A 14,577-nucleotide genomic window follows, 5' to 3' on the forward strand; every position below is an offset into this window, starting at 1 on the left:
GAATCACACATTCATATTCTTTTTCCTCTTTTTACTGTTCATACAGTCCATAATATCCGTATGTGATGAATGAATAGCTACAGTATTTGGGGTCTTGCAGGGGCGTGTCCGACTGGTGGAGGGGGGGTTCCGTCCTCATGAAGGAGCATGGCCAGTGGGTGGAGTTAGCGGGTCACGACTACGTCATGGACCTGATTGCAGACCTGGAGCTTCCGAACGACTTCCCCAAACAGAAGAGCTACTTCATCATCAGTACTGACGACCCCGCAAGGGTCCGAGCCAACGCCAGCCTGTCAGTTTAACAGGAATACCAAGATTACATCCCAGACGCCATAAAAACAATAACGTCATGTCCTCCTTGGTTGTTCTCTACTAGAACTTTGTTTGGCAGTGGCTTCGACTCAGATGATGAACTTCCACCTTCGCTTCCTCCGAGCAGAGGCTGCAGACCAGCCTACAGCCTGTCTGACTCTGATGGATACCACAGCCACGGTACACACACACACACGCGTCTCTCATTGGTGACTTTGTTGTACTTCCTGGAAGCCATGCCTTGCAGGTTAACAATAGTGCTAAAGTACTAAGTGTGAGGTGCTAAAGTACTTGGTGCTAATGTGCTAGGTGCTAAAGTGCTTGGTGCTGAAGTGCTTGGTGCTGAAGTGCTTGTTGCCAAAGGGCTTGGTGCTAAAGCGCTAGGGGCTAAAGCGCTAGGGGCTAAAGCGCTTGGTGCTAAAGCGCTTGGTGCTAAAGCGCTTGGTGCTAAAGCGCTAGGTGCTAAAGCGCTAGGTGCTAAAGCGCTAGGTGCTAAAGCGCTAGGTGCTAAAGCACTAGATGTTAAAGTACTTGTTGCTAAAGTACTTGGTGCTAAAATGCTAGGTGCTAAAATGCTAGGTGCTAAAGTGCCTGGTGCTAAAGTGCCAGGTGCTAAAGTGCCTGTTGCTAAAGCGCTTGTTGCTGAAGCGCTTGTTGCTGAAGCGCTTGTTGCTGAAGCGCTAGGTGCTAAGGCGCTTGTTGCTGAAGCGCTTGTTGCTGAAGCGCTAGGTGCTGAAGCACTAGGTGCTGAAGCGCTAGGTGCTGAGGCGCTAGGTGCTGAGGCGCTAGGTGCTGAGGCGCTAGGTGCTGAAGCGCTAGGTGCTGAAGCGCTTGGTGCTGAGGCGCTATGTGCTGAAGCGCTAGGTGCTAAAGCACTTGGTTCTAATGTGCTAGGTGCTAAAGTGCTAGGTGCTAAAGTGCTAGGTGCTAAAGTGCTAGGTGCTAAAGTGCTAGGTGCTAAAGTGCTAGGTGCTAAAGTGCTAGGTGCTAAAGTGCTTGTTGCTGAAGCGCTAGGTGCTGAAGCGCTAGGTGCTGAAGCGCTAGGTGCTGAAGCGCTAGGTGCTGAAGCGCTAGGTGCTGAAGCGCTAGGTGCTAAAGCACTTGGTTCTAATGTGCTAGGTGCCAAAGTGCTTGTTGCTAAAGTGCTTGTTGCTGAAGCGCTTGTTGCTGAAGCGCTAGGTGCTGAAGCGCTAGGTGCTGGAGCGCTAGGTGCTGGAGCGCTAGGTGCTGAAGCGCTAGGTGCTGAAGCGCTAGGTGCTGAAGCGCTTGGTTCGAAAGCGCTAGGTGCTAAAGCGCTTGGTGCTAAAGCGCTAGGTGCTAAAGCGCTAGGTGCTAAAGCGCTAGGTGCTAAAGCGCTAGGTGCTAAAGCGCTTGGTGCTAAAGCGCTTGGTGCTAAAGCGCTTGGTGCTATAGTGCTTGGTGCTATAGCGCTTGGTGCTAAAGCGCTTGGTGCTAAAGCAGTTGGTTCTAATGTGCTAGGTGCTAAAGTGCTAAAGCGCTTGGTGCTAAAGCACTTGGTTCTAATGTGCTAGGTGCTAAAGTGCTAAAGCGCTTGGTGCTAAAGCACTTGGTTCTAATGTGCTAGGTGCTAAAGTGCTAGGTGCTAAAGTACTTGGTGCTGTTGTACCCAAACCTGCTGGGGTGGTATTAGTACACGTGACCAGTGTGTGTACAGTATCACGCTGCAGTCTAATGATTCTGTGCTTGTTTCCGCCTCACGTGCAGTCGAGTCTGACGCCTTCAGTGATGGTCAGACCCAGAGAGGAATGGACCGCTACTTGGACAGCTTGTTCGATCCCGTGCTGTCAGACAGCGGCATTGTGAGTATACCGATGCTCCAAATCTCCAAATACACTTTAAGTATTTTGTGTACTCCTGTCCCACTGTAATAGATGCCATGTAATGTTAGCATAAAGTGCTAACATTACACATTTTAACAGCAACATTATGCTAAATTAGCTTTTTTTAGCTGAAGAGAAACAAAATGACACCTGCCTGAGGGCAGAGCTTTTAGCTTTATTTTAAGACGTGTAGCGAAGCCTCTAAACTTTTTTGAAACCGCTTTTGTATTGCCTCTCTCTTCCAGTCTTTACGGTACTTCCAGGGGGCATATTCAGTTCCCTACTCTCCTTCCAATACACTACCTCCTATGAAATGTTCTTCATGTCCCTGAACTTCTTCCACATTCCTAACCAGCTCTTTCCCTTCTCCTGTGACTGTCTGGATTGACTCCCGCCAGGACGTGGAAAAGGCTGGAAGCTTGGCAGCAAGGATGAAGGGAGGGGGAGGTATTGGCATCCCAGGGGGAGGAAGAGGAGACGGGGAGAGTCACTCAGGTTCCAGTAGAGCGTATCCACCTGGAATACACCCTGGAGGTAAACAAAAATGATCTTTTTAATAATAATAATAATGCTACGATGCAACAACTACCACTGACCTTTTGCAGTCTTTTGTGTTTCCATCAATTATTCAGCGATGTAGCTTGAATGCCCTTAAAGGTTAATTGTTAGATGGATGCATATATATATATATATACATATATATATACTATACAGGAAATAAATACTGACCACACTGCTGATTTTCAGTGATAATTTTACAGTGATCACGTTCTAATTTTAATACATGTTAAATATGAACACGAAATCATGAGCAAAGCACATATTAAAGTAATTCAATGTGCGAGTTAATCGCCACATTATGAAAGGTAAACTATCAACGTGCTTTTGCGACAACTGAACTGTACGCTTCATTAATCCCAATGGCTGTAATGAGCACTGTTCCCCCTCATGGTTAATGCATAGGCGAGCATTCAGTGTAAGCACACATGACTCATTTGATCTCCTTCACTCTCCTTACCTCGCCAGCTAAATGCTCACTTTGTCGACGCCATAGCGCCAGCAGGTGTGTGCGCGTCTGTGTGTGTTGTTTCACACGTTGAGAAAATTGTCATTGTCAGTTCGTCATACAATTATTCTTAAGCTTAAGGTACATTATATACTTTGCTACTGTTGTAGTAGAATTATCATATAGTATAGTATATTAGTATTATACACATATATTTTATACAGTAAACAAACTGTTTACATAAGTGTGCGTATATACAGTATATATTTACTATATGCTGGTGGACCAGAGGAACCCCACTTTTCCTAACTGGTGTCCTACGTGTTCCTTGCTGCTCTTCAAGCCGTACCAGTGCTCCCAGTAGCAGGAGGGATGATGCCACCCATCCCTGCCATGCCCACCCCCTCTCACCATCATCACCACGAACATCAACAGCAGCAGCAGCAGCACCAGTACCACCAATACAACCGGCCCCAACCCTCCCACCATCAACAGACGTCATCCACTCCCCCAAATGAAACCCCTACTCCTCCACCCACCCACGCCCCGTCTGAGGCCCCGGCCGCGGGCCCCCCTGCGTCCTCCTCTGTTGCCCTTGGTCCTGTGAGTGCTACAGACGTAGCATCACATGGCACCGGTATCCCGTCTTTTGGGGTGGTGCCCACCCTCCCTTCCGTACCTGTGGTTCCGGGTTTGCCCGTGCTGGCAGGTGCGTCAGCGACAATAACGGAGTGTGCGTCTTCCCGTCCTCAGCATGTGTGGCCTCAGGGCGTGGTGGGAGTGCTGGAGAAGCAAGGCGTTTTCTCGTTTTTCTCAGTGTGGCAGCGTGCTCATGTTGTCCTTCGGTGGTGTGTTCTCATGCTGAAGGTTTGCGCTGAACTGTTTTCTTCCCTCGGACGTAAACAAAGTTGTTTTTTATGTTTTCCTGCAGGAACGGAGCAGGCGGTTCTGACTCAACAGCAGCAGGCTATCATCAACCAGCAAGCCATCATTCTGGTATGTTATGTTCAATATAGAATATGGACCACAGGTTTTCAAAATGTGAGGTGACGAAAGACCGGTTTAAAAATATGGACTGAAACTCTTTGAATTGTTCCAAGGGTTTGTTTTCTACAAAAACACATTAGCACTACTATATAGGCATGGACACATGTTTATTTAAAATCAGTTAATTTTTTTAATTAATTTTTTTAATTAATGTTAATGGCAACATCGCTCTCTGAATGTGCTCAACTTCTGCCTCAGTTCCAGTACAGAACAGTGTTTTCTAGACGAGTTGTGTCTTAGTGGATATACAAAGGGCTTTGTTGATGTTAATTAGCTTCCCATTGCTGAAACTGACTCAACAGCGCCACTGCTGGTCGTTGCCAAGTAGTGCATGCCATTTCCCCTCCATTCAAAACGAGTCAATACCACACAATATAGTAAGTATTAATAAGTTAATAAATAGTTAGGACGGCATTAATAGTATATACGTCTAAAGTGATTGAATAATTTATGTGTTGTATTTGTTATTATACACATTTTTATGTGGTAACATAGCACCTAGAGGAGTCTTAGTGGATGTACAAAGGGCTTTGTTGATGTTAATAAGCGTCCCGTTGCTGAAACTGACTCAACAGCGCCACTGCTGGTCGCTGCCAAGTAGTGCATGCAATTTCCCTTCGGTTGAAAACGAGTCAATACCACACAATATAACTATTAAAAAGTTAATAAATAGTGAGGACGGCAATAATAATATATAAGTCTAAAGTGATTGAATCATTTATGTATTATATTTGTTGTTATATGCACTTTTATGTGCCATCATAGCACCTAGAGGAGTTGTGCCTTAGCGGATGTACAAAGGGCTTTGTTAACGTTAATTAGCGTCCCATTGCTGAAACTGACTCAACAGCGCCACTGCTGGTCGCTGCCAAGTAGTGCATGCCATTCCCCTCAGTTGAAAACAAGTCAATACCACACAATTTAACTATTAATAATAAGTTAATACATAGTTAGGACGGCAATAATAGTATATAATCTAAAGTGATTGAATAATCTATGTATTATATTTGTTGTTATATGCATAATACTTTGAACTTAATACTTTCATTTAAAATTAAACCTTCATGTTGTGTGTTTGTGTGTGTCATGCAGGCCCAGCAGATGACCATGCAGGCCATCGCCATCCAGCAGCAGATGATGTCATCCTTCCCTTCCTCGCCGTCGCCACCACTCCAGTATTACATGCCCTCGCCGCAACTCTCTCGCACGCCAAGCCCTGTAAGCAGACAGGTAGTATGTAGTACGTCATATTGTCCACAGGAAGCTGAATTATCGCCCGACTTTATGCAGACTAAAGAGAGAGAGGATTCACCCACAAGATCCAGCCCTCAGCGCAAAATGAGTATGCGGCGCTTTCATGCTTGGCTGACTTGACATCACGTCACGGTTGAAACATCCCTTTTCCAGGTCCAACACGAGGCGCCCCTCCAGAAGACGTGGTCCGGGCTAGTGTTAGCAACACCGAGCGCATGGAGCCCAGCCATGATATCAAAGACATCATCAAACAGCACCAACCCTCCACCGTGTCCCCCTGCGGACCCTCCATAAGACGGTAACACCCGCCCGTGCGCATATTTGTACCGGTCACATGACCCACATCTGGTCACATCTGTGTCCAGGAAAGACGACGGAAAGTTTGTGAAGAAGCCAGACCCCCATGATGAAGCCATGGAGATCCTCAAAGACCAGATGGCCCACCCCCCTCCACCGGTACAATCACATATCACACACACAAATACACACACAGTTTAAATACTTGGAACTTTGTTATTTAATCAGACTCAGAAGAAGTCGCAGTCTTTCCATCAAAAAGACGAGAGAGGAGTTACCAAAAACGATTCTATTGGACCAACAAGCTCCATCACAGGCCCCGCCCATCCTCCAGGTGAGATTTGTGCGCAATTGTGCACAATTATACACCCATTGAACGATGCCTTGTGGGATACATTATGGCTGTTTACCGCCATGCATTTCTAGTTAATTGCATATAAATCAACTTGTCTCTATTGAAAGTTGGCAAGAGGCACAGAACCCAGCCAAGACAGCTTCGGGGGTTCATATATGATTTATGAAGTCCGCCTAGCAACAAGTGACCATGCATCTGCGTGATAATCCAGCGTCTACCAGGCATTTTAATTGAATTATGAAGTAAATGGATGAAAATGCATACACTTTACGTACGCGTGTCCAGTCTGCAGAGAGCTACCGGTAGAAAATGAAATCATCCAGACCAAACTCCACAGTAGGACCAGTGATGAATATTACACCTACACCAACATTCCCTGGAAACTCTACCTGAGGAAGGAGGTAATTGTGACACTTTTAGATCCAGTAGATCCATGGTTTTTTTTGTTGCAAGAAACAAGCAAATGGCAAAAACAATAAATAAAATTTTGACACTAAAGCATTATCAGTGACCGCCATTTTCTGAGCATTTTAATTTTTTTTTTTTACCTTTTTTTTGTCTTCTAGGTGTTTTATCCCAAAGAGACCCTCAACGACCCACTGATGTTGGACCTGATCTTCAAACAGGTTGATTTATACAGTTGATATTGATATTTGTTTTTGTCCAAAAACAGATCCTTTTATCATATTTACATATATCCAGGGTTGTCTTATACATTGTTTCTTATTATATACATATTTTTTATGATAGATCGTACATGATACCTTCTCTGAGGCTTGCATTCGTATCACTCAAGAGGAGCGACAGAAGATGAAAACTCTCTTAGGTATGTCACTTTCATCCATTTGGAACATAGTATAAAAATACAATATACATACTTTTTAAAAAAATTTTATTTGGGCAAATATATGAAACATTACAGTGCATTTCTTACATCAATCAAAATATAACTTTCCATTATTTATATTTGTATTCTTTTTGCAAGATATAATCATGTTCATGCCACAGTCTTGTTTTCCCCTGTTATTATTATCATTGTAATATTATTGTTATTATCATTATTGTTATAATCTTTATCATTACCATTATTATTGTTATTATTATCACCATTATTATAATCATCATTAATATTACTATTTTCATCATTATAGTTGTAACAATTTTTGGATTTTTTTAAATTATTATTTAATTTTACAGATTTAATTGCTTCTTGTAGAGTGCTGTATCATTCCATCTGTTGTTTTCTGAAAGCCGCAGTATTTGTACTTTTATTGTCAATTTATTAGCCCACTTTTTTCCCCTTTTTCACTTTCTACATTCACTTTCACTTTCTACATTATTATTATTATTTTCCTACAGCTGAAAACCGGGTGGATCAGGTTTCAGGAACCCACAATGAAAATGTGAAGAAGAAGGTGGTTGCCATGGCAAGAGACTCATGGGAGATCTACTTCTCTCGCCTTTTCCCAGCCTCCGTGAGTCTCTTTGAATTTGTCGATAAAGTTCAAATGTTATTGTTTTTGGAAAATAAACATGAACACGTTTCTTTTGCTTCTATGTGCTTTATAATGGCAGAAAATGAGTTAATATGAGCTAGCTAACAATGCACGTCATTGGAAATACGAAATGTTTTGATGTTTGATATACATGCTAATTTTCATGTTAGCTTCTCCAATAGCAATATCGCTGCAGCTTTGTTGATAGAGTCAGTTATGTAAATTGACCGTGCCGTTGTTACCGTGTGTTGCAGGGCAGTGTTGGGACAGGAGTACAGGTCCTCTCCGTGTCCCATCAAGGCATCAAACTGCTCAAGTTGGTGAGGAGCAGCTCCAATGCTCCAGATTACTTCAGAGTACTGCGACCTTACAGGTACGGTACAGTTACGCCTCAATTTACCCGATAAGATTGTCACGCTACTCATTAAGTGTCTTGCAATGTCTCACTTCCTGTCCAGCTACTCGGATATCCTGTTCTTGTCCATTCCGTCCAAGAACATGCTGGAGTTCAATCTAGTCAACGAGAAGCTCATACTGTTTTCCGCTAAAGCCCCGCAGGTCAAAAGCATGATCGACGACTTCCTCACAGAGATTAAGAAGGTCAGAGGGCGCGCTGTTGTTTATACACACTCGACTCTGTTGACTACAGCCGCGTCATTGCGTCCGGTGTTTTTTCTCGCACGCCGCCACGCTGTGTCTCTACCAGGACTCCGAGTACGTGGTGGCGGTGAGGAATTACATCAACGAGGACAGGATGCTCCTCAGCTTCCACAAAGGTGACATCGTGAGACTGCAGCGTATGGATGGCCTGGCGGCGGGTGAGGTGCACGCTTGTGTCGTCTTGTCTGTTCGGCGCACGGACTTGCACGATGTTGTGCTTCATGCCGCGTCTGTCAACGTGTCGCCGACCAGGAAAAAGTTACGGATGCATCGTGAAGAAAAAGGTGATGCTGCTGGAAGAACTCAAGAGAGACACGCCTGACTTTGGTGGGTTGGAAAAGCTGCTGTGTATTTTAGTACAGCTGTAGTACAGCATAGTAATAGTAGTATGAGCCGAAGTACTTGTCCAGTACATAACATTTTAAGAGAATTAGAGAAATTTAAACACTAAAATTTTTTGGGGTTTTTCAAATTTGTCATGTATCCTATTGTAATATTACATTGTATTATTATATTATACAGTATAATATTGTGTGTGTACACATATAATTGTGTTAATATAGAAATATTCATTAATTCATTGATTTTCTACTGCTTATCCTCACGATTTCGCGGGGGTGCTGGAGCCTATCCCAGTTGTCTTCGGGCGAAAACTTGTTTACATCCTTTCAGTTTTTAACATTATTAGAGCCCTCTAGTCTTGAAATAACACCCCTATAGCCACCTTTACAGTTGTATTACCCAATATAGTAGACATTCATTCATTCATTTTCTACCGCTTATCTTCACAAGGGTCGCAAGGGGGTGCTGGAGCCTATCCCAGCTGTCTTCAGACGAAAACTTGTTTAGAACCTTTCAGTTTTTAACACTATTAGAGCCCTCTAGTCTTGAAATAACACCCCTATAGCCACCTTTACAGTTGTATTACCCAATATAGTAGACATTCATTCATTCATTTTCTACCGCTTATCCTCACAAGGGTCGCAAGGGGGTGCTGGAGCCTATCCCAGCTGTCTTCAGGCGAAAACTTGTTTACATCCTTTCAGTTTTTAACATTATTAGAGCCCTCTAGTCTTGAAATAACACCCCTATAGCCACCTTTACAGTTGTATTACCCAATATAGTAGACATTCATTCATTCATTTTCTACCGCTTATCCTCACAAGGGTCGCAAGGGGGTGCTGGAGCCTATCCCAGCTGTCTTCAGGCGAAAACTTGATTACAATTTTTCAGTTTTATCATTATTAGAGCCCTCTAGTCTTGAAATAACACCCCTATGGCCACCTTTACAGTTGTATTACCCAATATAGTAGACATTTATTCATTCATTTTCTGGGCTGCTGGAGCCTATCCCAGCTGTCTTCGGGACTGGTGGCCAGCCAATCACAGGGCACATATAGACAAACAACCATTCACACTCACATTCATACCTATGGACAATTTGGAGTCGCTAATTAACCTAGCATGTTTTTGGAATGTGGGAGGAAACCGGAGTACCCGGAGAAAACCCACGCATGCACGGGGAGAACACGCAAACTCCACACAGAGATTATAGAAATATTGATTATCATAATTCTTAGTTTAGTGTGTGTTTTGTAAAGGAAACTTTATTTATACGTGTGTGTGTGCAGGCTGGCGGTTCGGGGCAGTGTACGGGACGTCTGGGGTTTTCCCCAGTGAATACGTTCGACCCGTGGCCGCTCCGGACTTCCTGCTTCTGCCAACCGAGAGGGCGGAGCCTCGTGACCGACAGGGACGGGTTGCCGCTTCAGCTGCTGTTGCCGTAGCGATGGGCTCATCCATCGCTGCCCAAGAGCTGGACCTCTCCACCGAGGTGCAGACTGGGGAATTTGTGTCATCAATGTAATATTATTAGCATAGCATGGAGCCTGATTTATTATTATTTTTTTATGTGAACGCTATAGAAATACACTATTTACGCTATAGAAATATTATTAGCATAGCATGGAGCCTGATTTATTATTATTTTTTTATGTGAACGCTATAGAAATACACTATTTACGCTATAGAAATATTATTAGCATGGCATGTAGCCTGATTTATTATTATTTTTTTATGTGAATGCTATAGAAATACACTATTTACGCTATAGAAATATTATTAGCATAGCATGGAGCCTGATTTATTATTATTTTTTTATGTGAACGCTATAGAAATACACTATTTACGCTATAGAAATATTATTAGCATAGCATGTAGCCTGATTTATTATTATTTTTTTATGTGAATGCTATAGAAATACACTATTTACGCTATAGAAATATTATTAGCATAGCATGGAGCCTGATTTATGATAATTTTTTGATGTGAATGCTATAAAAATACACTATTTACGCTATAGAAATATTATTAGCATAGCATGTAGCCTGATTTATTATTATTTTTTATGTGAACGCTATAGAAATACACTATTTACGCTATAGAAATATTATTAGCATAGCATGTAGCCTGATTTATTATTATTTTTTGATGTGAACGCTATAGCAATACACTATTTACGCTATAGAAATATTCTTAGCATAGCATGGAGCCTGATTTATTATTATTTTTGATGTGAACGCTATAGAAATACACTATTTACGCTATAGAAATATTATTAGCATAGCATGGAACCTGATTTATTATTATTTTTTTATGTGAACGCTATAGAAATACACTATTTACGCTATAGAAATATTATTAGCATAGCATGGAGCCTGATTTATTATTATTTTTTTATGTGAACGCTATAGAAATACACTATTTACGCTATAGAAATATTATTAGCATGGCATGTAGCCTGATTTATTATTATTTTTTTATGTGAATGCTATAGAAATACACTATTTACGCTATAGAAATATTATTAGCATAGCATGTAGCCTGATTTATTATTATTTTTTGATGTGAACGCTATAGCAATACACTATTTACGCTATAGAAATATTCTTAGCATAGCATGGAGCTTGATTTATTATTATTTTTTGATGTGAACGCTATAGAAATACACTATTTACACTATAGAAATATACTTAGCATAGCATGGAGCTTGATTTATGATTTTTTTTAATGTGAACGCTATAGAAATACACTATTTACGCTATAGAAATATTATTAGCATAGCATGGAGCCTGATTTATTATTATTTTTTCATGTGAACGCTATAGAAATACACTATTTACGCTATACAAATATACTTAGCATAGCATGTAGCCTGATTTATGGTTATTTTTTTATGTGAACGCTATAGAAATACACTATTTACGCTATAGAAATATTCTTAGCATAGCATGGAGCCTGATTTATGGTTATTTTTTTATGTGAACGCTATAGAAATACACTATTTACGCTATAGAAATATTATTAGCATAGCATGGAGCCTGATTTATGATTATTTTTTTATGTGAACGCTATAGAAATACACTATTTACACTATAGAAATATTATTAGCATAGCATGGAGCCTGATTTATGATAATTTTTTTATGTGAACGCTATAAAAATACACTATTTACGCTATAGAAATATACTTAGCATAGCATGTAGCCTGATTTATTATTATTTTTTTATGTGAACGCTATAGAAATACACTATTTACGCTATAGAAATATTCTTAGCATAGCATGGAGCCTGATTTATTATTATTTTTTTATGTGAACGCTATAGAAATACACTATTTACGCTATAGAAATATTCTGCATCTGCAAAAATAATGATAATGACATTCAGGCATAATTAGCATAATAATCTTTGTGAGGAACCATTGGTTTCTGTGTTCTGGTTTCATACTCCGTTTCGAATAACTGTTCCCAGGTCGTGAAGGACACGCATGTGGACACCCCAGGCGAGGACCTGGATGATCTGTTCCAGTATGGCAGCCAGTACCACATGGTGGAGTTTGCCAAGAGATACTTCAGAGAGGCTCAGAGAAACAGGAAGTAAGACACTGAATCAAAACCCAGCAAACGCCAGACCAAGTTTACAACTGCTTGGGTTTTATCCGCAGCGATCCCAAAGCCAGGAAGGGAAGGGAGTGCAGGGAGCCGGCTGATATGATCAAATTTTCCAAGGTTAATATTCCATGTTTAATAAATCGAACCTGCACTCATACCCGTCTAATAATAGTTTCACTTCTTCTTCCCAGTCTGTGCTCCAGGAGTCTCTGATCGAGTTCTCAGACAACGCTATGAACCGAGTGGCTGCTGACATCTCCTCAGGTGAGATGATCAAATAACTACACATGATTTATGACATTCCAGAAATTTAAGGAATTATGGGAATTTTGTATTTACTTTTTTTTTATGGCAGCCATCATGAAGTTTATGGGAGACCTGCCAATGAAAGGTCAAACTGAACAGGACCTCGTTACCGTTATACTGAAAGTACGTAACGCAAACACAAAGAGAGCTTTTTTTCGGTAATATTGTTTAATATGATTTTCCATATATGTGCCGTTATTGCAGTTGAGCGCCGATCACGGCCTGATGAAGGACGAAGCGTACTGCCAAGTGATGAAGCAAGTCACCGCCAACAACAGCACCAAACCGTAGGACTCATGGCCGACTCATGGCTGCAATCGACAAGAAACTGAAAATGTTTGTGTTGGATTGTGCAGAGATAGCTGTCAGAGAGGATGGAGGCTCTTGTACATCCTGACTGCGTTCCATCGCTGTTCCCACGTTATGAAGCCATTCCTCTTCAGCTTTCTCCACGACGCCTGTGTCGGCATTGGACTGCAGTACCAAGGCATGGCACTCGTGTCTTTTATCGCTCAGCAGTCTTTTATCCATCTATCCATTCATTCATTTTTCCATCCGAGCATCCATCTCGTATCCATCTGTCCGACACCCAACATCACGCATTAATCGCCCTACCAGACAGACCTCAAGTCAGTCATTTGTTCATGCGTCATCCACCCATCCAACATCACCCGTCACCCATCAATTTATTCATCTAACGTCACCTATACAGGAACTTGTATTGTATCCATCATCCATCATGATCATCATTCAACCATGGCTGCACGGTGGTCGAGTGGTTAGCGCTCAGGCCTCACAGCTAGGAGACCCGAGTTCAATTCCACCCTCGGCCATCTCTGTGTGGAGTTTGCATGTTCCAAAAACATGCTAGGTTAATTAGTGACTCCAAATTGTCCATAGGTATGAATGTGAGTGTGAATGGTTGTTTGTCTATATGTGCCCTGTGATTGGCTGGCCACCAAAATACAAACAAACGATGCATTCAAAGACATGTGATGATATGTAGTATTCTACACTGACTAGCAGGTGTCGGTAATGTTACTATATTTGGTCATAGGAGTGTAAAGGTGACTATAGGGGTGCTATTTCATGTCTAGAGGGCTCTAATGTTAAAAAGTCTATTTAGAAGGTCATAAACGTTAACGTGCAGGACTGCAGGCCTCACAGCTAGGAGACCCGGGTTTGATTCCGTCCTCGGCCATCTCTGTGTGGAGTTTGCATGTTCTCCACGTGCATGCGTGGGTTTTCTCCGGGTACTCCGGTTTCCTCCCACATTCCAAAAACATGCTAGGTTAATTAGCGACTCCAAATTGTCCATAGGTATGAATGTGAGTGTGAATGGTTGTTTGTCTATATGTGCCCTGTGATTGGCTGGCCACCAGTCCAAGGTGTACCCCGCCTCTCGTCCCGAAGAAGACAGCTGGGATAGGCTCCGGCACCCGCTGCGACCCTCATGAGGATAAGCGGTAGAAAATGAATGAATGAATGAATTAGCCGTCACCCAGCCATCCGTGCGTATATCCATCATCATCCATTGACCGTCAGTAGTCATCATTGGCAGGTATCGCCAAGGCATGCGAGCAGAATCTGAGGAAAACATTTCAGTATGGAGGACGTGTACAGTATCCCAACACCATGGAACTCAAAGCCATGATGGTCAGTCTCCTTTACTTAGTAGTACTCCTCCAAAATACTTCTTCACCAGTCATTATGAAAATTACTCTTTTTGGCTGCTTGTGCGTGCACAGGCTGGGCGGAGCTCCAAAAGGCAGCTCTTCCTGTTGCCGGGCGGGATGGAAAGACATTTGAAAATCAAGACATGCTCTGTAAGTGGATTGGGAAATGAGTTAATTTGGTGGATATGTACCATGTGATCATATTTATTCATTTCAGGTTGCTTTGGATGCCATTGAGGAGCTTTGCTATGAAATGGATTTGCACAGAGTGGACGCTTTGGATGAATATGCCATCTTTTTGGTCACACACAGAGGTAATACGGATATATTCCATATTATATTTTTGTCACTGACTCGTATTTATGCACGTTAATT

General features: G+C 42.1%; 1 protein-coding gene across 1 annotated transcript in view; it reads left to right on the top strand.

Moving 5' to 3' along the window:
• The window catches only part of myo15aa (myosin XVAa), a 48,263-nt gene that overhangs the window by 26,380 nt on the left and 7,306 nt on the right, over positions 1-14,577 (top strand). Inside the window, exons 32-59 of the mRNA XM_058050348.2 lie at positions 101-292; positions 377-492; positions 2,038-2,132; positions 2,552-2,687; positions 4,091-4,155; positions 5,299-5,424; positions 5,497-5,548; positions 5,614-5,758; positions 5,826-5,916; positions 5,986-6,091; positions 6,398-6,513; positions 6,679-6,738; positions 6,863-6,938; positions 7,472-7,587; positions 7,863-7,981; positions 8,067-8,208; positions 8,315-8,426; positions 8,521-8,595; positions 9,900-10,102; positions 12,081-12,205; positions 12,274-12,337; positions 12,412-12,484; positions 12,576-12,649; positions 12,731-12,813; positions 12,883-13,013; positions 14,088-14,182; positions 14,275-14,352; positions 14,420-14,516. Coding sequence (XP_057906331.2) covers positions 101-292; positions 377-492; positions 2,038-2,132; positions 2,552-2,687; positions 4,091-4,155; positions 5,299-5,424; positions 5,497-5,548; positions 5,614-5,758; positions 5,826-5,916; positions 5,986-6,091; positions 6,398-6,513; positions 6,679-6,738; positions 6,863-6,938; positions 7,472-7,587; positions 7,863-7,981; positions 8,067-8,208; positions 8,315-8,426; positions 8,521-8,595; positions 9,900-10,102; positions 12,081-12,205; positions 12,274-12,337; positions 12,412-12,484; positions 12,576-12,649; positions 12,731-12,813; positions 12,883-13,013; positions 14,088-14,182; positions 14,275-14,352; positions 14,420-14,516 — 2,963 coding nt within the window. The remainder of the gene's footprint in view (positions 1-100; positions 293-376; positions 493-2,037; positions 2,133-2,551; positions 2,688-4,090; positions 4,156-5,298; positions 5,425-5,496; positions 5,549-5,613; positions 5,759-5,825; positions 5,917-5,985; positions 6,092-6,397; positions 6,514-6,678; positions 6,739-6,862; positions 6,939-7,471; positions 7,588-7,862; positions 7,982-8,066; positions 8,209-8,314; positions 8,427-8,520; positions 8,596-9,899; positions 10,103-12,080; positions 12,206-12,273; positions 12,338-12,411; positions 12,485-12,575; positions 12,650-12,730; positions 12,814-12,882; positions 13,014-14,087; positions 14,183-14,274; positions 14,353-14,419; positions 14,517-14,577) is intronic.

This window comes from Doryrhamphus excisus, linkage group LG16, assembly GCF_037039965.1.
Source record: "Doryrhamphus excisus strain RoL-2023G ecotype Guam linkage group LG16, RoL_Dexc_Guam_v1.1, whole genome shotgun sequence".
NCBI classification, from domain to species: Eukaryota; Metazoa; Chordata; class Actinopteri; order Syngnathiformes; family Syngnathidae; genus Doryrhamphus; species Doryrhamphus excisus.